Genomic DNA, 22,580 nt, shown 5'->3' on the forward strand with positions numbered 1-22,580 from the left:
TACATTTACATCAGCTTTGCTTTGTTGATGGGTTTCCTTAGCTGTTTAAGCTTTCCTCTAATTCCCTCTCATAGACTGGAAGCTTACCCAGGGGCGATATTGCCCCGAGAGCACCACACTTTTTATTCCATTTAGCATGGAGCTTTTCTTTAAACGTGGTGCTCCCTGGAACACGGGACTCCACTCCAACATTACATTCCCTTGGATTCTTTTCTCCTCAAACTGTGCATTTTCCGTTTCTTTTTGTCCTGTTTGCCCTTTGTCACTACAGATCTGCCTGGGTAATCACTAGTAACCATGGGACACAACCTATCCTTGTGTCTTGATATCTCCTCTGCCAATGATAGTAACCCAAAACTCTTCAATTTAGCCTCCGGCAGATTTTTCAGACAAAGGCAAAAGGCAGCCACATTTGTTGCCAAAATATCACAAGAATGGTCTCCAATATTATTCTCTGAAACCTCCTGAGCTGGGCCCCAATTCTCCACATCACCCTCAGCCCTTCTGTCTTCCATGTTCGTACTAGGATGGCACAGTAAGTGCCACTTAACACTGTAGGGTAAAAGGGGCAGCCAAAGAAACCCACTCTGGTTCTGAACCCAGAACCAGTGACAGAAACACAGGCAGGATCTGAAATCAGAGCCATCTCTGTCCCTGACCAACTGACCAATCCCTGAGCAGAAAAATTTCTCCCTGGCAAAACTCCGCCCCTAAGAAGCCCTATAGAAGGCCCACTGCCTATTCAGTTGCTGGCTGTCCTTCACCAGCCTGGCAGAGGCAGCTACGCCCTGGACTACTCTTTCCCAAGACTCTCTTGGTGCTTCTGTTTTAGGAGGCTATGGGGCCTTTATGAGGTGGGACCTTGTTATAGAAAAGGGGCCACTGGAGAGCAGGCTTTGGAAGTGATAGAATTATCCTATACAAGCTCAAGTTCTCTCCTTTTCTAATACACCCAGGACGTGAGGAATCCCACCCACATGTTCTGCGATGCTTCCCCCACCACAAGGGACAATACCCTCTCAACCTGAGCCAAAGTCAACCCATCGCCCCTTGAGCTGGTTACTTTTGCCAGAAATTGTGTCACGGCACCAGGATAATAATGGTTTGTAGAATGAGGTTGGGATAGTCTCTCTCTTTCAATGGAATGGTATAATTTGAGGAGCCCTGATGTTAATTCTTTAAAGGTTCATCAAGTTCTGATATTCCTTTGTTGGGAGACTCCTCATTGCTGTCTGGCCCTCACAGCTCCTTATACATTTGTTTAGGTTGTATACAGGTCGTTTCTGGACAGTTGACTTATTTTGTCAGGTCATATGTTTCTAGAAATGTGTCCATTTCTTCTGAAGTATTCCCTAATGATCCTCTGGATTGTGTTGGTATCTGTTACAATGTCTTTCTATCCCCCCATCCCCCAGTTTTCATCTATAATTTTTACTTGTGTCTTATTTTCTTCTTTTGGTTAGTTTTGCTGAATCGCAGGGATCTCGGCAACCTTCATAGCAGTAGAGTATGAAGCCTTGGGAGTTCATCTCAAAACCACTCAATATCCAGGCTGGTTTAAATCTCAGGAATCTGACCCCCAAGTGGTTTATCTTAGGCTTATTTCAGCACAGCCCAATCTGGTGAAAACTATACTTGTAATGATGAACTAAATCCCAAGTGAACAGCAAGGCATACCCAAATCTCTTTGAGGAAGAAAGTAAGTGAAATACAGATCAGCTGTGACTGCATGGAAACTCTTTGTAAAGCGCCTGTGACATCTTCCATAAAGATGAGCTCTATTGATTGAGAAAAACAAGTCTATGAGAAGGGTCTGGACGAGGGTCTGAGGCCAAGACAGTCCCTTGCCACACAGATTGTGCAAAGGTCGCCAGGCTAGAAAGCACATCTGCCCCAGATTTTTGGGCAGAAAACACATTTTTCATTCTTTCCCTTGAAGGAACAGTACCGTGTGGTTAACATTCCAGGTTCCCCTAGTGCATGTCTGCGAGCACAGAGGCCTCTGTGTCCCATACAGAGAGTTTGCAATACTGTCTATCTTTACGAAGAACCAAGTCATCAGTGCACTGATTACTTTTGTTGTTATTATACACCCATCACATTTATTCTTCCCCAATCTTCACCCCATCTCTTCGCTGTATGGCTAGCTTGTCCTTGTTCTCTAAGAGCTTGAGGTCCATCCTTGAATTTTTTTATTTGAGCTATTTCTCTTTCTGTTTGTTGTTGTTGTTTTAATGTAAGCAGACACAAACTTCCCTTTTAGAATCATCTTTGCTGCATTCTGGGAAGCCATGTTTTTATTTTCATTTGAGTTTTAGGAATTTTTTTTTAATTTCCTTCACAGTTTCTTCAGCAACTCTTTCAAGAGTGTACCATTTTAGCCACTGTCTGTTTGCTTAGTTTCTATAGTTTTTCTTCATATTTATTTCTAGTTTTGTTCTGTTATGGTCTGATAAGGTGCAATACATTTATTTTGTGTATTTCTGCACGTCCTGACTTGCTTTATGAACTAAAAATGGGATCTGTTTTGGAGAAAGCTCCATGGTGGTTGAGTAGCTTCTCGTGCTTGCTTTGGGTTTCTGCTGCTTGGCATATTAACCTCTGCCCTTTCACTTTTAGTCTGTGTATATCTTGGCCAGTGGGCATGTTTCTTTTTCCTTTTTGCCAACAGGACTACTCTCCTTATTAGATTGCTTGTGTAGGCTTTATATATCTCAGACTGCATTTTAAATTTAACTTTTGAAAACATCATAAATTAATTTGTCAGGAATGATTCAATCATAAATGTTGCCATTGTTTACAGAATTGCTTATTGTGCCCACATTTGACATACACATATCTACTAGAGAAAACATACCAGCTCTGGTATAAGTCAGCCGACACCATGGGGCTGTATTATATACTTGTCTTCTCTTTTTCCTCACTGATTATAACTTTAAGTCTTTTGAACTTTTTAACGGTGAATCGCTTTAAAACTGAGTGGAACCAGGCAGTGGTGATATGCGCCCTTAATCCCAGTACTTGGGAGGCAGAGGCAGGTGGATTCTTGGGTTCAAGTCCTGCTTGGTCTCTAAGGTGGATCCCTGGGAGCAAGTTCCAGGACAGGCAGGGTTACACAGAGAAATCCTGACTCAAATTAACAAAACAAAACAAAAAAAAAGAAACTGTTCTTCTCATTGTGGCCATGTTGAATAATCTTCCTTTTCTGCTTTTTTTTTACTAAAAAAAAAAGGAGGAGTTTAATATTTCCTAAAATAGTATTCTTCACATATACATAAAAATAATTGTCAGCAAAAAGAAGTCAACAACTCTGGCTTTTACAGGCTCTCCTGCCAGGATTGACTTGCCCATAATGTAAACTCTGAACACTTATCAATGTTCTCAACTGGCTGTGTTGTCTTTAGGAAGACTGTGTGTATTATAGGCAACAAATCAGTCTTGCTTGTAAATCCAATCAGCAAGTCTGTGCCTTTTAATTGGAGAAATGAGACCATTTATATTTAGTTTATTGTTGAAATGTATTTGCTGATTCTTACAGTTTGGTTTTTGTCATCATATTCAGTTTAGGCAGTGTTCTTTTCTTCTCCCTTATTTATCACAGAGCTTTGCTTGTTTATTGAGCTGGGCGTGTTTGATCATTTCCTACTTCTCCTTTGTTTGTCTCTGATGAAACTCACTCTTTTCTGAGCTTCTGGATTTGTGACTATCTCATCTTCTGCAACATTGCCTAGTAGTCATTGAATTCCTTTGGTCTGTGTTTATGATGGAAAGTCTTTATTCCTCCACTGATGTTTAAAGGTAAAATTGGTGGATATGGCGATCTTGGTTGGCAGTTTTTACTCTTAGATCTTTTTTTTAACTTTTTTTTTTATTGAGAAAAGGAGAAAAAAAAAACAAGTTTCCACCTCCTCCCAGCCTCCCATTTCCCTCCCCCTCCTCTCACCCTTCTCCCCCTCCCCCCACTCCTCTCCCCCTCCCTCTCCAGTCCAAAGAGCAGTCAGGGTTCCCTGCCCTGTGGTAAGTCCTAGGTCCTCCCCCCCTCCAACAATATCTAGGAGCAGAAGGAGGGAGAACATGAGCCAAGAAGTCGGGACCACGAGAGGTGCACCCACCCACTGAGACAGTGGAGCTCATCTATTGGGAGCTCACCAAGGCCAGCTGGACTGTGACTGAAAAAGCATGGGATAAAACTGGACTCTCTGAACATGGCGAACAATGAGGGCTGATGAGAAGCCAAGGACAATGGCACAGGGTTTTGATCTTACGTAATGTGCTGGCTTTGTGGGAGCCTAGCCAGTTTGGATGTTCACCTTCCTAGATACTCTTAGATCTTAAAAGAGGGTGTGAAGCTTCTGCCGGAGAAGTCTGGTGTCCGTCTGATCAACTGGTCTTTGAGTTGGCATTTTTCTCTTCAGCATTGTACCTTTGTTCCATAATCCTGGCTTTTTAACTATAATTTCCTAGTCAGTCTGTTTGGGGTTCTAAGTTACTCTTGTTTGTGGATGCCCTCTCTTTCTCTGGATTTAGGAGTTTTCTGCTATATTTCTCACTGAATAGTTTTTCTGTGCCTTCCATTTGTATTCTGGCCCTGTTCCCACCCATCAGTTCTCATTTTTGATTTTGTGATTGTGCCTCAGAATTCCCAAGCTGCGGCTACACTTACTGGTTTCTTTTATTAGTCTCTGAATAAAATATCTCCTCAACCTCGTGTTAGATTCCTAATATTTTTTCTACTACTTGCCCTAATCCATTGCTGGTTCTTCCTTTGCAGTGTGATCTATTTGAAATACAGAGTTTTTTATTTCCAGCATGTCTATTCAACTGTTGTTTTATTTGCCCCAGCTTTCTTGAACTTTTCAGTATTGCTGACTTTCTTGACCAGGTTCTAAGGTGCCTTCTTACTTCTTGATCTGCTTGTTTGGATCCACTTTGATGACACTTTGTATTTTGTATTAATACTCTGGCATATCAACTATTTCCATATCTTTGATTTAGTAGTTGAAGAGGCATGGTCTTTTGGAGGAGTTACAATGCTTTGCTTTTTCATGTTTCTTGTGTTTCTGAGCTGTGATTTGCTCATCTGTTGGGACAGTTGTCTCTTCCGATTTTATTACAGAGTCTTCCTCTCTCTTTGAGGGTTTAACCCCAAGTACCACTCGGAGAAGAGAAAACAACCTGCTATAACAGCGACAGCACCAAACCAAACCAGATAAGGAAACATAACTAAAAATCAATTAAAGATAACTGCCATGCCACCAATAACCCTAGAAAATAAAACATAAAATGTTATAGATAGAGTGCCTGTGAAAGTAAAATGATTGTGGTAAACAAGAAAGTGTGTGTATGATAACAATGAAGAATGAAATAAAGGAAGGGGACAGGAAAGGGAGAAAGAGAGCTGAAATAAAAGAAAATAAGAAAAAGGCAAAGAAAGTAAGGAAGAAGGAGGGAGCAAGAGATGAAATCTGAACAAGAAAGAACAATTTTTAAACAACATTAGATAAAGATAAAAGGGGGATGGAAATACAAATGCTTTTTAAAAGTAAAATAAAATAAACAACCCAGGGCTGGTGAGTTGCTTGATGTAAACCTTGAGATCTGAGCTTTATTCCTGGAACCTCCACGGCAGAGGAATAGAAAGCCAGCTCCACAAAACTGTCCTCTGATCTCTACACGCATATCTTAGTGCATGTGCTTATGCACACACTAATAATTTTTAAAGACTTATTTTAATTTTTTTAATGATATGTATATGTGTATACATGTATGTGAGTGCAGGTGCCCAAAGAGGCCAGAAGAGGGCGCTGGATCACTGATGCTAGAGTTCCAGGTGGCTGTGAGCCGCCCAACATGACCGCTGAGACCTGAATGTGGGTTCTCTGCAAGAGCAGTGTGTGATTTAATGCAGAGCCATCTCTTCAGCTTCCAACTCTCCTGACCTTTTCTTTCAAATTTTGTAACAAACACACCGTGAGGTTTTGCATCTCCCTCCAGCAGAGGAGGGGCCGGGGCGGGGCTAAGACTCTCCTGTTTCTCTGCTCAGCTTCTTTCTCTCCTGCCTCTCTCAGGAGCCCTGCTGCTCCTCTCACTTGCTCTTTGGAATAAAATCCGCCTTCTGTTACCCCGACACCTCTCATTCACAGTCACACACAGGCAGCTTCTAACATGTCACCTTACTCAGAAGTCTCATTTTCAAGAGATCTTGATTTTTTTTTCACAAAATTTCTCCCTGGGTGTTGGGGAAAGCCGACATCTTGTCTGCACTTTCCCACTTCAGGAGCCTGTGACCTTGGAGAGGCGCGGGTGACTCCCATATCAAGCAGTTCTGTGGCTGTACCCAGCAGCAGGGCATCCCCCCCCCCCCCAAAAAAAAAGAAACAAGGAGGTTCCAATACTCTCTACCTGGTGGTGGCCTCATTTCCCTGGGCTGGAGCTCAGTCCCCAGGTTGCCTGCCCCCTTTAGATACTGTCACAGCCCCAGCTGTCATGCCCGTTCCCCTGGCCAACAGTCACTGATGGGGACTCCCACACCCACCTCCTCAAGCAGCTAAGGGAACTCGGGGGAGACTCTCTCGAGCATATTTGTTTGTTACAAAAGATACTGCAAAGCATACAGATAAACATGCGCAGAGAGAGGTGTGGGGAAGGAAATAAGCATCCCTGCCCTTTCCAGGTGCTCCCAATCTCCAGAAACTTCTCTGTGTTGAGCTATCAAGGAAGCTCTGTGAACTCTGACCTTTCTGGTTCCTCTGCATAATCTATTCCTGTGCAATGATCTGGCAGGGGGAACATTCAAGGGCCGTGTGCTCAGGTGCTTCCTGTCGTGTGCGTGTGTGCGTGCGTGCGTGTGTGCATGAGTGCGTGCAGGTGTGCGTGCAACATTACTCCCTCCGGAGTCAGCCTGGTGGGTGGTGTTGCACACCTTTAATCCCAGCACTCAGGGGCAGAGGCAAGAGGATCTCTGTGAGTTCGAGGCCAGCCAGGTCTAAAAGAGCTAGTTCCAGTACAGGCTCCAAAGCTACAGAGAAATCCTGTCTCGAAAAACCAAAATAATAATAATAATAATAATAATAATAATAATAATAATAATAATAATAATAATAAAAGAGGAGGAGAAGAGTCATACAACCCAGACAAAAAAGCAAGGAAAAATGAGGATTTCTGCAGCCTGCCCTTTGGGGATGTGATGGTTCGTCCTTGCTTATTAACTTGATACAGTTGGGAACAGGGACCCTCTACTGTGTGCACGTCTGATTTTCTCGATTGCCAGTTGATGTGGGAGGGCCTAGCCCACTGTGGGCAGCACCATCCCTAGGCAGGCGGGCCCAGGCTATGTAAGTAGGTAGCTGACTGTGAACCTAGAAGAGGGCCAACAAGCAGTATTTTTCCACGGTTTCTGCTTCAAGCTCCTGTCTTGAGTTCCTGCTTTGGCTTCCCTCACACAGCAGACTGTAACCTACAAGGTGAAATAAACCCTTTCCTCCCCAAGTGCTGCGGTTGTGGTGTTTCTCGCAGCAAGAGAAAGCTAACCAGGACATGGAAGATAAGTCTAGATTTTGTGCCCGTACCTTGGGGAGGAACCTGTGAGCAAGGAACTGGGCATAAAAGCTAAAGGTGTATGTTGTCACACCACATACTGTGTGTCGCGTTCAGGGACGCCACGTCCTCTCCAGGTTCTGACTCCATCAGTCTTCTATTTTTTCATTCATACATATTCACGTGTCTGCAGGTGCCCGTGTGCGCGAGCGCACACCCATGCACACAGAGGCCACAGGTCAACCTCGGGTGACTTTCTTCAGGAGGCACCGGCTCTCACTGAGATCTGGAGCTCACTGATTGGCCAGCCAATAGGGATCCGCCTCTCCCTGCCTCCCTAGCACTGGGATTACAAGCATCACCATGCCCTGCTTTTTCTATGGTTATTAGGACTTGAACTCAGATCCTTGCACTTTCCACAGTACTTTACCAACTGAGCTGGCTCCCTGGGCCTCAGAGTTCACCTGATGTTTTTATCTGTGTTCAGCCTCTAGCTTCTCCACAGCTGTTCCTCAGGTGGACTGGGTGGCAGGTTGAGTGGTTTCGTCCCTGTCACATCCCGAGCTCTGCCCAGTGTGACTTGTCTCCCAGACTCTTCACTACTGCCCCAGTTCCAAAGGTTAGGGAGCCAGGATCATCCTTTCCTCCGAATGGGAGGGATGGGGCTGAGCGAGAGGAGCCAGACCTGTGTGCTCCCTGCTGCCGACAAAGCTCTCTGTTTTCGGTTCCCTTGTCCTTCCGCTCCTGGCTTTCAGAACATGATTGCTGTTGCTCCCTCTTTTTAATCTCCTAAATATAGTTTTAGATGAGGGACTTCTTTTTTTTTTTTGAAATTGCAAAATCAGTTTCAATCCAGTGTGTTAACAAGAGGCTCTCGCAGCCATGCCTATAATAAGCTGTAAGTGGTATATTGATTTCATAGGACAATTTCCTACATCACAGGAAGAGTGGGGGGAGGGGGGGCTCAGACGTCTATCCCTACAGATGCTGCCCAGCCATCAAATGCATGCAGCCAGCTGTGCCCTGCTGCACCGGCCTCTCTCTAGTCCCACCCAACAGCACCCTGAGTGGGTGGGAGCAGGTTCGGTAAAGCACAGCACACGTGCTGAGGAGAGACTTGTGTCGCACTCAGCCAGGCTGCAGACACTGGCTCCTGGCTATCTGGGAGTGACCCTCATGCCGCAGACGGGGAGCTGGTTGGCCAGACTCTGCTGTGGAGCCTTACACACACTGGCTGTCCAGGCCGAGGGCTTCAGGTGGAAACGTGGCCTCTGGTCAAGGCTCATGGTGACAGAGAATTAGAGGGGGTGACATCCTAAGCTGCCTAGGTTCCATGGGAAAGGTGACTTTAGCCCAAGGCCCTGTGAATGATGTCCTGATCACAGGCCTGGGAGTGGGCTTTAAAAATGGACTAAGATTTGGATTGGGATTGAAGCTCCAGGCAGGGTCAAAGTAGTAGCAAAGGCTGGGAAGAGAAAAAAAAAAAAAACAGTGCTTGTGTTCTGAGATTCTAGCCCAGCATCAGAAGTGGGCCCATCTCAGGCTCCATTAGTCTGTGTTCTATCCAAGAGATGGCTTAGTAAAGACAATACATGTGCCCAGTTTGGTCGGTCTAGGCCACTCTCACCCTGTTCGTCTGTCCCCACTCCCCCTGACCACCCTCGCCCGGCCCAGGAACTGGATGATATATACCAGGATGCAGCCAGCAATGTGTTACTGGCCCTCTGCCGGCATTCGTGGCCAGCAGTGGCCAAGCACTTGGAGACGGAGCTCCTGACGGGTGTCTTCCCACACCGCAGCCTGTTGTACATGATGGGCACCCTGTCCTCCCAAGGTATGTGCTGCCATAGGATAGATTGAGGGCCAGGCAATGGAAGGAGACTGGGAAGGGCCTCTGGGACCACCCCTCCATGGCTGTGGCTACACATGGGCCATGCAGGCTGCAGCTCTAAGCCCCTGCAGTCCAACCGGCCCTCTCAGCAGCTCTGAGCTCCATGTCCCAAGAGCCTTTAGCAGTCTTGGCCATGCTAGGGAACCTTCCCACAAGGCAGAAAGGGCCTCCGCGCCACTGTCTGATAGATTCACATGGTTGTCGGTCCAGGAGTTGGTCCAGAAGTTGCCATTCTGCCTTGACTGTTCCCTAAGTGGCTGATTAATTGGTCCCCTCCCTTGGCCACACAAGGAAGATGAGAGCTCAGAGAAGTAGTGATTACCCAGCCAGGATTACCCAGGCTGCCTCACCTCAGACCCTCAGCTTCTGCCTGCTCTCATTCATCACTCCTTACCCAAGCATGTGCTATCCTTATAAATGCCCAGTTGAGAAGGTGCTGGCCCGCGACAGGAAACCAGCTGCCCAGAAGGTCACTGTAGGGGCTAAGCAGAGGGCTTCCTGTAAGCGGCAGCCAATATGAGCCCTATCTAAGTCAGGTCTTGGGAGCCACAGGTCGGCAGCCAACAAGTTCAGGCAGAGAAGAGACGTGGGGGGCTCCAAAGAGTTCTAGAGAGTTTGTGTTCAAGCCTGGACCCAAGCAGGATCTTGTTTATCTCACCCTGCCCTTCTTCAAATTGGTAGGCTGGATGGAAGGACCCCCAAAGTAAGCCCTCCCTACATGGTAGAATTTCCAGATTTCTCAAAAGGTCTTCCAGTCCCACAAAGTATCCCCTCCCAGACTTATATTTCCACACATGAGGGGACCACAGCACATCCCAAAGGGCTGGGCTTCAAAAGTGTCCCTCCACTCACCTACCAGTGGAAAACAAGGTTCAGAGAAGGCAGACAGCCTGCCTGGGCACAGCATGCAGGGAGTGCCAAGATTACAGGCCAGCTCTCTGGACCCTGATCCCCATCCCAGCTCACGTTCTTCCTACTGGAGAGTCTCCTACCCTACGCACTTCCCTGTGGATCCCACCAGGCAGGAGCAGGCTGGTGTCTGAGGGATGTGTGAGACCTGGCCTGTAGCCTGCCCCCTTCTCCCACAGAGGAGCTTCTCAAGAAAGAAGACAGAGAGAGCTGGAAAGATCTGCTGTTCCAGGTATGGAGGGAACCTGTCGCCCTAGACCTTCTGAGGGTCATCAGTGAGGGAGAGGCAGTGAGCTCATGTGGAAACCCCTGCTGGGGCTTTGGAGGAGGAGGAAAGAGGGGGGGGGGAGGATGAAGGAGTGGAAAAGAGGAAGGGGGGATGGGGGTGCTAGGGCCATAGACAGAGAATTTCTCTTACAGATAAGCACACAGCAGAGAGGCAGGAGGTGACTTGACCAAGGTCACTAGAGGAGCCAGAATTTAAATGGTGGTCACAAGAAACTCAGCACAGAGCAGATGCTCAACACAGACAAACTCTTGCCACTCACACTTGGGGGACCGGAAAGGACACAGGGGCCAGAGTTGAGACCTAGGAAGGATGGAGGAAGGCTGGGGTTGACTGTGTGACAAGGCCTGAAGTAGAGTCAGGGCAAGCCTATCTCTGGCCCTCTCCCAAGTGAGGGGCTTGTACTGGGTTCGAGTCCAATGTCAGTTATTCGCAACGACAGCCTGGGCTGACTTACTTTGCCTCTCTGCGGCTTAGTTTGCTCGTCTGTGAAATGGGTTAGAGGTGGTTGTGAAGGGCTCGTCCCTCAGTACTGGTCATCAGCACCATGGCAGGCAGCAGGCAGAGAAGCTGGAGTGGGCTGAGGAGATGAAACAGAACAAACAGCAAGGACTGGAAGACCAGAGTCAACATTAGGCACATTTGTCTGACGGGTGTTCCTCGCTACTATGAATAGGACTTGTCTCTCTCCCCCAAAACGCTGGCTACCTACCAACGCCCAATAAATTTAAAGGGACCGAAACCAAACAAGACTTTCTATGACCAAAACATGAACTAAAGGTCAGTGTTAAAATACATCTGAAAACATTCCAAATGGTTGGAAGGTAAACAACTCACTTCTCAGTAAAATGTAGGGGAAAGATATCGGAAGGAAAATTAGAAAATATTTTTTGAATGTTAATGAAAACACATTTGAACATCCTGAGGTACAAAAAGCTTTTTATATTAGAAAGGGTATAAAACTTCATGGTTGGAAGTTACCAAGGGATAGCAAACTAAACCCAAAATAAACAGAAGGAAGAAAATATGCGCTCAGAATGCAGAGGCAGGAGGAATGCCCTAAGCCTGAGGCCAGTCTGGTCTGTGTAGCAAGAACAAAGGAAGCAAAGCGAGATCATCAGAAAGATCGCTACTGAATAATAGGGGAGAAATGTCACTTTCAGCAAAGAATAATTAACAGTACAAACACATTACATATTAAAGGATTCCCTACAAAAAAAAAAGATTATCAGAACTGAAACAAGAAGAAACAGAAGATCTCAGTAGTCCTGTGTCTATTGAAGAATTGAGAATGGCTATGTGAAATCTTTCTGTTCCAAGCTAATCCTGCTTTGCCCGCCACTGAACAACATGCTTGCAGAAAAACAAAGAATTTATTATTTGGCTGCCTAGCACGTGGACACAGGAAAACAGATCTGAACTCCACCAACCGGGCCTGGGGAGAGGTGACTGGGTCATACTTTATCCCAAGGCATGGTAGGCACCACCATAGATGGCTGAGAATAGCTAAGCAGGTGACGGGGGAGGTCTATTCAGGACAGCAGGTGGCTTGTTCAGGTTTCCCCCTGAGTTTTGCTTCCAGTAAGGGAAACTCCCAGTTCTACCTGGAGGACTTCTGTGCAGTTCTGTGGACCCTGCACAAGCCTACAAGAAGAGCACAGCAGCCATCTTGCTCTAGCCTCAAACTGGAGACACCTAGGGCTGGCAGAGTAATGTCTCCAGCTGGAGATCTGAACCCGTGACTCAGTGTTCTTAGGAAGCCAAACAAGGAGAACCCTCCTGAACCCAAACCAACCAAAATCTACATTCAAAAAGAAAAAAAAATAATGAAGTTCTGATGCAGGCAGCAGCATGGATGGATCTCAGAAATACTCACACTTAGTGAAAAAACATCAGATACACAGAAGTATGCAGTGAAGGACAATAAATACATATAGTTCCAAAAATTCTGTTTCCTTATGATGAAATAATCAGAAAGGGTTGTGCCGGAGTGAGTCTCGGGAGCTCTGTGCAGATCCAGTAGCTGGAAAGCACATGAATCTCACAGTTCTAAGGTGTGTTCACATCTCTTGCCCTCTGCACTGTGAATTTCACTGTAACTGAACGACGCCTGAGTGTTTTAAATGACGAGAACGCCCTGTAAGTAACGGGGTGTGCACCAAACCCAGTGACCTGAGTGCAATCTGCAGGATTCACATAAAGGAGAGAACTGACTGCCACACACATGCCATAGCACAGGTATACGCGTGCACACACATGCACACATGCACACACACACACACACACACACACACCATCATCATCATCATCATAAATTAAATCTACTTTTTAATTTATTTTTATTTTCTGTGTATGAGTGTTCTACCTTCATGTATGTTTATATATCATGTGTGTGGTATCTACAGAGGCCAGAAAAGGGCAATGGATCTCCTGGAACTGGAGCAACAGATGGTGTGAGCCACCATTTGGGTGCTGGGAACTGAACCCAGTTCTTCTGGAAGAGCAGCCAGTGCTCTTAACCACTAAGCTATCTCTCTCTCTCTCTCTCTCTCTCTCTCTCTCTCTCACACACACACACACACACACACACACACTTATATACGTGTGTGTAATATGTGATATATAATGTGTAATATACTATATGTGCTATATAATATAGTATGTAATATAATGTATTATATAGGGTATTATATCATATAATATGCATTGCGCATATGTGTGCACATATATATTGTACATACATGATATATTTAATATAATGTGTTACATATAATATATATACTAACATATTATATAGTATAATACATGTTATAATATATTATCCATGCTGTAATACATAATATGATACAGATTATACATATGTTATAATATCTATATTATAATATATGGTATATTGTTGTATAATATAAATTATATTATGTATGATATAATATAGTATATATATAATATAATTCATATGTATTAATTGAGGATAGACTTCAACATTTCAAATACTTAGGTTTTTCTAAGTGCAATGGTGCCTGCCCCGTGAACCCCCTGGCTGCTCTGAACAGAGTGTGTGTAGCCCACTCACAGACAGAAACACTAACCCCCTCTGCTGCAGGGAGTAGGTATGCACAAATCCCATAATCTATGCCACATCAGCTTGGGTCAGGCTGGGCCACACTGAGGACTCTGTAGAGCTATAGGGAGGAAACTGTTTAGTTTTCTGAGTTTTGAAATTTGCATTGCAGACAAGAGGCTCTGGTACTAACATAGTGAGCAGACAGAAGGGAGTGGGAGAGAAGACAAGAGTCCACACACACACACACACACACACACACACACACACACCTGCTTCTGGGTAACCTGGAGGCTTCCCAGCACCCACAGTGCTCGGGATTAAGCTGGCATCTATTCTGTATCCTAGAATGCAGGGAGAGAACCAAGAACAGGGCCCAGGCTGGACAAGCACACTCTAATCGGGTTCTGCCATCTGTGGAGAGCAATTGCCATCTCAGGGATGAGAGCTAAGGCTGGGGATGACACAAACATTCCTACCTACAGGGGGCGCTCTAAGTTAGTCATCTGTCCTGCAAGACTGTCCCTCTTGGGATCACAGTGTCCCTAATGTAGGATTTCTTTAGGATAAATTCCTAAAAGCTTAGCTGCTCAGACAAATGTATTTTAGGTTTTAATTGATGTCAATATTGTTTTTTAATTGCTATTGCCAAAACCTTTATACATACATACCACACAAAGCTGTCAGCTCTATCACCCTGCCACCAAACAACGCTTCCTTTCACTTACAGATCTGTTGGGCATTTTCAGTGCTGCGCACACAGGGCCTTGATGAAAGCGAGAGACAGTGCTCACAAGCTGTATGGGGCTGCTGCCTGCTGACACTGTTGTACAATGACTTCTCTTATAAGCAGGAAGTATACTCAAATAGTGATCAAAGGAGTGGCTGCATAAGCCAGCAACAGAGTCGTTTATCATGATCAAGGACTACACACCTCACAATAATTGTGTGTGTCAGGCTTGACAGGTCTGGTGGCGCATAAGCCTGTTCCCACCAGCATCACCACATTACCACAAAACACACACACACACACACCACATGAGCAAAGACACTATGACAGCTGGAATAGAAATCTCCCAGATCATTTTAACTTTATGGGACCATATTGTCTATGGTCCTCAGTTGAAGGAAATGACCGTGTGTGTCCAGCCTTTACGCAGTCTTGTCCCCAAGTTATGTAATTGCTTTTATTTCCATTTGTTATCTATTTATTTTGGGGAGATGTGTGGAGCAGTACACCAATGTGTCCATGTGCACACCCATCTGGACATCAGGTGTCTTTCTCTACTGCTTTCTGCCTCGGTGTCGTGAGGGTCTCTAACTGAACCTGACACTCACCATTTTGGCAAGGCTGGCTAACTAGAAAGCTCCCAGAATCCACCTGGTTTCACTTCCACCCCTCTCGCCTCCCCCACCCCAGTGCTAGGATTACAGATACATGTAGCAATGCCTGGTTTATTGGTTTGTTTGGTTGGTTGGTTGGTTTGTTTGTGTTTTTTTTATGTGGGTGCTGAGGATTCAAACTCGGGTCCTCAAGTTTGCCTAGGAAGTTCCTTTAGCCACTGAGCCATGGCCTCAACCTCCAATGTTCACTTCTTAAATATCTGACAGGCGGAGCTTATGCCACCTTCATCATGTGTCCCCTTTTGTCATTTCCAAATGAATTATCCAAGATATTTTTCTATTGCTGTGAAGAGACACTATGACCAAGGCAACTTATAAAGGAAACCATGTAATTGGGGGCCTGCTTGTGGTTTAGAGGGTCCATAACTATCATGGCAGAGCACATAGCAGCAGGCAGGCAGGAATGGCACTGGAGCAGTAACTGAAAGACTATATCTGGTCTACAAAGAAGAGAGAGAGCAAACTGGAAATGGTGTGGGCTGTTGAAATACAGAGAGACACACCTCCTCCAACAAGGCCACGCCTTCTAATCCTTCCTAAATAGTTCCACCAACAGGAGACCAAGCATTCCCTATGGGGACTATTATCATTCAAACTATCACATTCTACTCCCTGGTCCCCAAAGGCTTGTAGGTATATCCAAATGAATGTAATTCAACTCCAAAAAACTCCATAGCTTTTCACAGTCTCAACACTATTGAAAAGTCCAAAGTCTCTTCTGAGACTCAAGGCCAGCTCTTAATTGTAGCCCCTGTAAAGTCAAAAAGCAAATTACGTGTTTCCAACATGCAGTGGCACAGAATATACATTACCATTCCAAAGGAGAGGAAAGGGACACCTTATTCTCAACTGTATCTTTCAACTTGATTTGTTTTCTAAACATTTATCAATATTTTCTAAGATTTGGGGATTCAGAGGATGTCCCTAACACCAGAGGAATGCTGAGGACAAAAACCTCAGACTTGTGGACTTGTGGAATCTGGGAACACTGGAAAGGAAGATCTCATAGCCATCATGACAGCCATCCTATTGAGCGAGGCTGTGCACTTCCAGAATCCCGTATCTAGAAAGACCATTGCATTCATTCGCTTGGTCGCTCATTTCCCTAGGAAATAACGAAGTGTGCAGGCTGCCACCCTGCCAGGCACAGGGAGCACACTTCAGAGGAAACAGACTGAGTCTTGCCTGTGGTCCCCGCCCTGTCTCAGGGCCACTTTCACTGACATATCTGGTCTAAGCCCTCAGTTCATGTTGGGAATGCAGCTTCCCAGACTTGTGGATATCCTAAACACATCTGGGGGTACCTTGAGGAATCCAACAAGCCAAAGAGCTGAATTCTGGAAACCCGGGAGGATAAGGGAGTAGGGGGATGATGGAGTCAGGGCTCTCGGGCTAGCGGGGGAGTGCCTCCAGCCCTGCCCACCACACCTGCTCACAGATGGCCAGAAAGTCGGTGCCATTCCTGAACACAGATGTGTGGTCCAAGGAATTGCTGTGGACCCTTACCAAGTCTGACCGGATGCAGCAAGCACAAACCCCAGAGAAGGTAAGCCCACTGCCCCCAGGGACCCCAGCCATTCACCACACAGGCCCATGGACTCTGCCATAGGACACATAGGGTCCTTGAAAGAAACTGGAAGGGCTAAAGGGAACAGGATCCAGGCCTGGACAGCTGGACTAGAAGTGTCTCCCTCCCTCACCCTGGGGCAAGATGGGAAGGGTAGCCATAGGGTCAGGGAACCCAGGGAGGTTGGGCATAGGAACTCAGGGCAGGCAGGTCCCACTCAGGACAGGATGTTGAACCCCACCAGGACTTCCTGTTCACCTACTACGGGTTAATCCTTCAAGCTGAGGAGAAGAGCATCACCGTCAGGACGCACCTCAAAACACTCTTGGAAACATCTCACCAGTGGCCCAAGCAGCGGGAGGTGAGGGCCCAATGGGGGGGAGGTGAGGGCCCAAGGGGGGGAGGTGAGGGCCCAAGGGGGGGAAGTGAGGGCCCAAGCAGAGGAAGGTGAGGGCCCAGTCTCCTTTGATCCTCTAACTGCCTGGCCCAAACCACAGATTTGGCCATGGTCACCACTGAACCCTGATCCTGGTCATAAAGTGACTTGTGCTGGTCACTTACTGATCCCTAATTTCCATCATACACTGAGCCCTGATCATGATCACACACTGAACCTTGCTGCTTACAATCTGAGACCCGACCATGAACACTCACTGAGGCCTGATCCTTGTCTTATACTAAGCCCTGATCATGGTCATGGACTCTAATCCTGGCTACATTCTGAGCTTTCTTCCTGGTCACATCCTGATCTCTGGCCCTCATCACACAACTAGGCCCTGATCCTGCTCCCACCCCAAGTCCTGAGCCCTGAGGCCTGTACCCTGATCACAGCATGAACTCTAACTCAGTCACAAGCTAAACCATTACCTCATCCCTTTCTTCTCATACATATCTTCCTCCCTACTCCTGAGCATGTCCGCTCAGAGCCGGCATGAGGGACAACCAACCAAAGGCTTCCTCTCTACCTCTTTCCTCCCCAACTCCACCCACCAGACTCCACAAGAGACACCTCATGGGTGTCTCAGCTCTGAGCTGCGGGTTATAAAGCGTGTGTGAGTCCCTGCACCCTGCTGGTGGGCTGGGGAGGCACTGAGTCCAGGTCACAGACTCAGGGGACTCTGCCCACAGGGCATTGCTCTCACGGTGGGACTGGCTGCAGTATGCCACTTGGACGATGCCTGGGCCGTCCTAGAACAGTTTGGAAAAAGCACGTCTGTCAAGTGGAGCCTGCAGAGCTTCTCCCTGAAGGTATCAGCTCAGGGCTCCTGGGGTTGCAGGGCAAGGGGCGGGAGGGACATCAAACCCCACACTGCCTGAAGGAAAGCAGAACAACTACTGTGGGATTACGGTTGTCATTGAGGTGAGGATTTATTTGAAAAGTGAGACACTTGGCCTGAGAAGTGCTTGCCAACACCGGAGGGGGCTTGTGCTACCTTACTGCAGCCTACATGATGCCCCCTGGAAGACACAGTGCCTGGGGACCTCCCCGCTGGGATTCCTTGGTGGGGGAGGCCTCTTGTTGCTTTTGCGGTTCTGCTCATGGTTAAACCCTGCAACCCGAAGGCCAGCAGCCTCTGATGGATCTTCGTATCTGACAAGTGACAGAACTGGGGTACATGCCTCAGACTCTCAGAGGGCACCTGGCACTGAAAAATAATATCACCATGCTGGTACTCTGGTGTCATCTGAGAGAAGAGGTGACACTGGGCCACACCCAAGCAGGAAATTTCACTTGGCCCATTACTGTCTGCCTGGATAGGAGCATGATCTTTCCAGGCCCCCAGAAGCCCACTAGGGTATGGTGCACCAGACTCTGTCTCATACAGTAAGAAAAGGGGTGCTGGGCTATGGGGAAAGGGCTATCACAGGAGACATCCCAACTCTTCCAGTTCTAACAGAACCAAGTACCCTGCACATAGCCCTGGGTGTCCCAGTATAAATCAGTCCAACCCTCTAAAAAGCCAGCTCGGCTTCTGCTGTTCTCAATTGGTGAACAAAGACCCTCTAGACGACCCCTCTCCCACCTTGCTGGGTTCAGGGTGCACCCCTGCCACCAACTCCCCAAGTAGACTGTGGGCAGAGCCTGACACCGAATCCACCCCTCTCCAGCCCCACGGCCAGAGCCTCGAGGACCTTCGGTGGAAATGGGCTGGCAGCACCATCCTCCTCTCCTATGGCCAGATGGCAGCCAAGGCCAAGAGCCACATCCTGCCGTGGGTGGACAACATCTTGTCCAGGATGATCTTCTACTTCCGCTTCAGCTCCTGGGTACAGATCGCCTTGTTCACCATCAGCCCCGTCCTCCCCCACGGATCACCCCCCACCCCGTCCTGCACCTCCTCCCCGACGGCAGAGCCAGGATTCCAGCTCTACCCTGCCCCAACTGCAGAGTCAGAGAGTCCCAGGGCCACCTTGGACCTATGCCCACCTCTACACTGCCCCCAACTCCTAGAATCAAAAAGGGAGGACTCTTACAAAGCAAATGTTGGATCTTCACTGGGGGGGGGGGTATGGATACTGAGAGGCCAGAGTGATGCTCGCCTCTAAGGAGCACCATAGCTCAGGTTGTTGTAAGAACCAGCAACAAGCCTTACCCATCCAGTTGTAGCCACCACATCTCAGAAACCCTCGCAGGTGCCCCTTCCTAAAGAAAACCCCATCCACGAGCTCCCAGCCCAGATGTCTCTGCCACATCCCTCTCACCCTGACCCAACTGCTCCTGGAGATGATGTCCTTGGCCTCCCCTCTTGCTCTCTCCCGTAAGCTGGGCTCTCAGGCTGATCTGTGCCCTGGGGCCTGACCTACACAGGATGAGACCCTGAAACAAAGCTTCCTTACGGCTGTCGCAATGCTTGTGGGAGCCATCAGCCGGAGCGAGGGTGCCCACAGCTATGAGTTCTCCCAGACTGGCGAGCTCCTGGAATGTCTGATGGTGCGTACCAGGCCCTGGACACGGGCAGAGCCCCCTCCCTCAGTACAGGAAGCCCCTTCCCCCAGCCCATCTGAAATACTCCATGTCCTCCAGGTTACCTGGATCTTGCTGGGACCCTGAGAGGACCATCTATGCCCACATTACAGCCAGTGCCACTGAGACACAGAAAACTCAGCACACTCTATTCTACACGCTTTCTTGACTGGGGTCCCAGATCAATCACTTAGGATTCTGGCTCCCTAGACAGATCTGCTGGGACAATGGGAAATGCACAAGAGACTGGGCAGCAGTGTCAAAAGCAAAGAGCATTGATAAGACAGGGTGGCTCCTGTCCCCGGCCTGGGACCCAACAGCAAAGTGGAATAATTTGTAAGGAAACAAGAGTCAGTGCAAGCTGGAGCTAGTCCCTGGAGGGGCAGGCAGCTCGAACTCAGTATCCAGGACTCAGACCTGGCCTGTCTAATTCCAGAGGCCACGCTGGCTCTCTAAGTGGGAACCAGGTCTCACCACCAGGTGAATAAAGACAGACAGCGTCACCGCCTAAGTTGCATAGCATGCTGAAATTCTGAGATAGGGCTAAGATTTGGTGTCAGGGGCAGAGTCAGCTAGGCCTGAGTCTCTGCACTTTCTCCCGTGAACTTACAGATACTGATGGAGAAAGAGCCACAAGACACGCTGTTCACCAGCATCCGCCAGCAGGCCATCCGCATTGTCGCCAGCCTCTGGTAGGTTACAGCCTATGGGGGCTGCCTTGGCCCAAAAAGGCAGCTCCCTGGCCAGGATGCTAGCTGGACAAGGTGGAGGGAAGTCAGACATGAAGGCCCTGCTGGGGAGAGCTTGGAGCTGAGCCACTGCAGGTCACGGGGCAGGGAGGGGGGCAGGAAGGGGGCTGGAACATTTATCCTGAGTACAGCCACTCCACACAGCGAGCCGACTCCCCATCTTAGGGCTCAAGTAGGGAAGAATCTAGAAGGAGGCCAAAGGGTAGCTACATCTAGCTAGCCCCAGTCAAACCCCAGGACATGGGTCTAGAGAGCTTGGGGAGCCCCAGACCCCGGGGATACAGGTCCCCGTTTATCTCTCCACCCACAGATCAGGGAGGAGGTAAGACCGGGGAGATCAGAGTTGCCTGCTCTCAGACCATAGCAGGCAATTCACATGGCGCTTGGCAGAGTGGCAAATGGAACTAGGCTGGCATCCACGCTGACTGCATTCCCGGGTGCTTCGTCTCTGCTAACCCACACTTTGTATTCGGCAAATGCACAGTCACTATTGATCTCTGGGTACTTGGGGACTGTCTGGTCTCTTAGGACCTAGCCAGAAACCAACAGCAAAACCCCTGTTCTCCCAAGATGCCCCTGGAAATGGGATGCATACCACATATAGGGCTGGGAAAGGTGCCCAAAGAGACCGAAGCAGGAAGTAAGATAGGGAGTAACGTAACATCCTCAAGAGGCAAAGAAGGGTAGGAGCACCAGCACTGCGTCAAAGAGGCTGACTGACAACTGGTAGAGCATTGATTCATAGACTGCTCCTATAAGCCTGGTGTTCTACCAGAGTCCAACGCATGAGGCTGGCTTACGTTGGCTGAAATGGGACTGTTAAGCAAAGTCCTGCTTGCGTGAGTCAGTGAGCCCTGCAGGTACTTAGCTGTAGGAACTGCACCTTCAAAGGCCCTCACAGGGCACGAGCTTGGGTTGACCACTAGGAGACTGGGGAAGTGGATGTGTGCACGCACGAATCTCTGTTGTGAGAAGCAAAGGCTGTGGGTTCGGTGAGGTCTGTGCCCTGACCGCTGCCCTCCTGGTCCCAGGCCCTCAGGATGCTTCACCTTCCCAACAGTGCACTGAGACCACCCATGGATGTGGACAGGAAGTCCCGGCTCCTCTCCATCTGCTTCCGCAGCATCTTTGCCCTGCCACTGCTGGATGCCCTGGAGAAGCACACCTGCCTCTTCCTGGAACCACCCAACATCCAGGTACAGCCTGCACTTAAGCCCATGGGACTCTCAGGTAGGACATCAGGCTCAGTCTTCTGTGTGTGGCAGGGTGGGGAACATGGCCTGGCCACTCCACAGGCAGGGTGAAGGTCCCACATAGTTGCCTAAAGGCTCTGGGTCCCCATTTGCCCTCCTAGAACATGGCCCATTATCATCTTTTGGGCCGTGCTAAGGTAGGTGGCTTACCTGGTGTGTGCCTGTTCAGCAGCTCTGTACATGATGATATGCATGGTCTCCTTGCTGACCTAAAATCCATGCAGAATAGGCAGAGTCCCCACTGTGTTTCCCTCCCTCCAAGTCCCACGGCCACCCAAGGAATTCACAGAAGAGAGGAGATGGCTCTTTCAAAGGGATGAGTTCCCTGATATTACAGGAATTGGTCCTGTCGCACTAGAATGGTTTACGGAGTCACTGTCCTTGCGGGCTGGGTTGCATTAACCATGCCTGCCTGCCTGGGTCACTCACTAGATCAGGTCTCTCCTGTTTAATACTAAGCAGGCCCTGCCGGAAAGATGCTTGCCATGTCTCATGGCTACCACCAGAGGGCGCATGAGATCGTCAGGCATAGTCCCAGCCCCACGTGACTGGTAAAAGGCGAGACAGCTTTGTACAATGAGCTGCACAGGCACGGGGTCGTCTGTGAACCCTCCCCACCTTCCCACAGTGACTGGGGGATGATGGGGTGGAGCAAGGAGTACACATCTCAGAAGAATAAAGTCAGCAGTGGGAAGGCCAATATCCGAACCCAACTCCAGGGTCTCTACTTGCATTACACATCTGTGAAGCTGGGCCCAGGCTGCGTGAGGACAAGACAAGCACTGTGGGACAGGTGGTGACAGGGGAGGAGGAGTACATGCCTCAACACCTTTCAAAGCACCTGGTGACCAGAAGACTCCTTGACCCTGCAGGAAATGCCACCAAGGACTGAGTGTCAGTCCTGGGAGCCAGTAGCATTGGTCCAGGCTCCATCTGTGTCCTGCCCTGTCACATGGGAC

General features: G+C 48.2%; 1 protein-coding gene across 1 annotated transcript in view; it reads left to right on the top strand.

Moving 5' to 3' along the window:
- Positions 1–22,580, top strand: part of LOC121461327 (maestro heat-like repeat family member 5) — a 75,083-nt gene that overhangs the window by 26,208 nt on the left and 26,295 nt on the right. Inside the window, exons 5-13 of the mRNA XM_041672345.1 lie at positions 9,211–9,370; positions 10,516–10,568; positions 16,526–16,633; positions 16,899–17,015; positions 17,783–17,902; positions 18,764–18,922; positions 19,464–19,586; positions 20,232–20,311; positions 21,429–21,564. Coding sequence (XP_041528279.1) covers positions 9,211–9,370; positions 10,516–10,568; positions 16,526–16,633; positions 16,899–17,015; positions 17,783–17,902; positions 18,764–18,922; positions 19,464–19,586; positions 20,232–20,311; positions 21,429–21,564 — 1,056 coding nt within the window. The remainder of the gene's footprint in view (positions 1–9,210; positions 9,371–10,515; positions 10,569–16,525; positions 16,634–16,898; positions 17,016–17,782; positions 17,903–18,763; positions 18,923–19,463; positions 19,587–20,231; positions 20,312–21,428; positions 21,565–22,580) is intronic.

The sequence above is a fragment of the Microtus oregoni genome, unplaced genomic scaffold (genome assembly GCF_018167655.1).
Source record: "Microtus oregoni isolate MIOR12 unplaced genomic scaffold, Mior012 000022F_ref0000154, whole genome shotgun sequence".
In the NCBI taxonomy this organism is placed as follows: domain Eukaryota; kingdom Metazoa; phylum Chordata; class Mammalia; order Rodentia; family Cricetidae; genus Microtus; species Microtus oregoni.